Source organism: Priapulus caudatus, unplaced genomic scaffold (assembly GCF_000485595.1).
Source record: "Priapulus caudatus unplaced genomic scaffold, Priapulus_caudatus-5.0.1 Scaffold10, whole genome shotgun sequence".
In the NCBI taxonomy this organism is placed as follows: Eukaryota; Metazoa; Priapulida; class Priapulimorpha; order Priapulimorphida; family Priapulidae; genus Priapulus; species Priapulus caudatus.
The window spans coordinates 615,916-618,415 of record NW_014577071.1 but is presented as its reverse complement, the minus strand read 5'-3'; the positions used below and the strand labels follow the sequence as shown (position 1 = coordinate 618,415).

The window sequence follows — 2,500 nt, the reverse complement described above, 5'->3', positions numbered from 1 at the left end:
CTCCCGCTCGCGATCCCAGCCGCTATCTCTGCTCTCGCAGAAGCCATCCCCGATTTTAAAGCATAACTTAATAAACGCGTCGTTGGTCGGAGGCTGCGAGTCTCATTCGCTTGGGCGAGCGAAAAAAAAACACGAAAGGCATACGTTAGCAAATCGGATGACGCTTCGGCCGACGGGATTCTTTGCACACAACGAGATCTAGTTGATTTCCTCAATCAAATGGCTTAGGGATGCTACTATCGATTGCGTTGCGGCGGCGTTCCGAACAGACAATCCTGGGGTCGGGCGCCTTAAAATCCTGCCGGATTCATTGCGATTAAATGCACATGTAATTCCATTCAGATGCACGGTTAGTAAAGGAAAACCCCACGCCGGGAAACCGTCCGCCACTGCTGCGACGGTGGTTTGTTGGTATTCGGTCATCGTAGCAATGAGCGACAATAACGAATAAAAAGGAAAGGAAATGAAAGTACAAGGAAATAACGATGCGTATAGTAACGGTGCTTAATCAGGTCAAAGTTTCCCATTCGCGCACACCCTCGCGCGGCATCAAGAGGTGAATAAAACGTTGAATACAGCTTGTCGAGCATTCGTTTAATACAGCCCACTGGCTGACGTGCGCGGAACCCAGCGAACCCTCCCCCTCTCTCTCTCTCTCTCTCTCTCTCGCTCTCGCTTCCTTTCACGCTCTCTTTCTCCCCCTTTTTTTCTCTCTTTCTCTCCTTCTCACGCGCTCTCTTTCGCTTTCTCTCGCTCCTTCCCTCTCTCTCTCTCTCTCTCTCGCTCTCTACCTCTCTGTCATTCTCTCCCTGTCTCTCTCTCTCTCTCTTTCGCTCTCTCACTCACTCTCCGTCTCTCTCAACCTCTCCCCTTCCTCTCTCACCCCCTCTCTCTCTCTCTCTCTCGCTCTCTCAGCCACTCTCCGTCTCTCTCAACCTCTCCCTCTCCCTCTCTCTCAACCTCTCCCTCTCCCTCTCTCTCAACCTCTCCCCCTTCCTCTCCCCCCCCCTCTCTCTCCCTGTAATGAGTTGCCTGTTCCGTTCATTAGGCGGCGCTGGTGAGCGCGATTGTCACTTTACATCGCCTCCCTAATTCGCAACCTTTCAGACGTGCTGTTGCTAAAATGTTACAAATGTAGCCCATAATGAGACGAACTAACCCGAGAGCCTTGACTCTCGCACGTATCCACCACGCAGCCCGGCGTAATGCCATGCGTCCTGACCCACCCCGACTACAGTGAGAGCGCATATAACATAACAACATGTTCTGCTAGCATCTATGACAAATACGACATACGCATATACGCTCTCCTATGACATTATTTGTCATATAGGAAGATTCTTCCTATGACAAATATTGACGAGTGAACTTCGTTTCGCTTTACAGCTGAAATTCACTGCTTGCGTTCATAATAGCGCTCCTAAACTCCTATGATGCGCACAACACATACAACATTATTTGTCATAGGAAGAATCTTCATATGACAGATAGTGTCATAGGAGAGCGTGTATGCGTATGTCGTATTTGTCATAGATGCTAGCAGAACAGGCAGCGACTACAGCGAGCGTATATAACGTAACGAGCCGCCTACATGGAGTTGGAACGGACTGTCTCCGATCATTCGAGACGTAGAGGCATATAAATATTACAACGATATTATTAAAGAATGGCTGCGGCGTTGCTACATAGAACGTACAGCTAACGCGAAGGATCTCTTCTCCTTCTCCTTCTTCTTCTTCCTCTACTTTTTTTCCTCTTTGTCTTTTCCTTCTTCGTCCTCTTCCTCTTCCTCTTCCTCTTCCTCTTTCTCTTCTTCTTCCTATTTTCTTTCCTCTTCTTTTTATTCCGCCTCCTCTTCCTCGTCTTTGTCTTCTTCTTCTTCGCCTCACTTTGCCAATTATCGTTTACTTGGTTGCGTTTTCTCGGCGCGTTTCGCAGCCGATTGCTACGCGTGCATCGAATCTCCGCCGTCGTCGTTCGATCAGCGTTTACGAGCCCCCCAACGGCAGTCGGCGACGTCGCAAGATTACATTTACAGATCCCATAAAGGCGACGCGAAATCCATAATTTTAACGTTTAAACCGGAGTCGATGGCGGCGAGTCGAAAACTTCGCAGACGAGTTGGCGTCCGGTCGTGATCTTTACGCATCGACGCTATAGCAGACGATGTTTTCTATCTTTCGTATTTCTAATCGAAAGTCGAATTGTATATCGAAATAGTCTCCAATGCGCGCGCAAGGTCATTGTAGTAATTATAATAGGAAATCGTAACACACGGTTGCTTTCCTGTTTAAGGAAATCGTGACCAGCATCAGGAATCTGCTTCCGTGATTTGCTGAAACAACCGTCACTCTATATGGCGACCATGTTTGTATCATGTCGTTTGCCATGTTTGTTCGTCATCGTCATTCGCGTCATCTACTGATCTCTATAATATAGAAGTCAAACTAATCGAATAGTTATCTATAGTGATCGAATAGTTTATCGAATAGTTATCTAT

General features: G+C 47.6%; 1 protein-coding gene across 1 annotated transcript in view; it reads left to right on the top strand.

Annotated features, from left to right (window-relative positions):
- The window catches only part of LOC106806914 (gamma-aminobutyric acid receptor subunit beta-like), a 68,550-nt gene that overhangs the window by 53,734 nt on the left and 12,316 nt on the right, over nt 1–2,500 (top strand). The window contains exon 5 of the mRNA XM_014809084.1: nt 343–407. Coding sequence (XP_014664570.1) covers nt 343–407 — 65 coding nt within the window. The remainder of the gene's footprint in view (nt 1–342; nt 408–2,500) is intronic.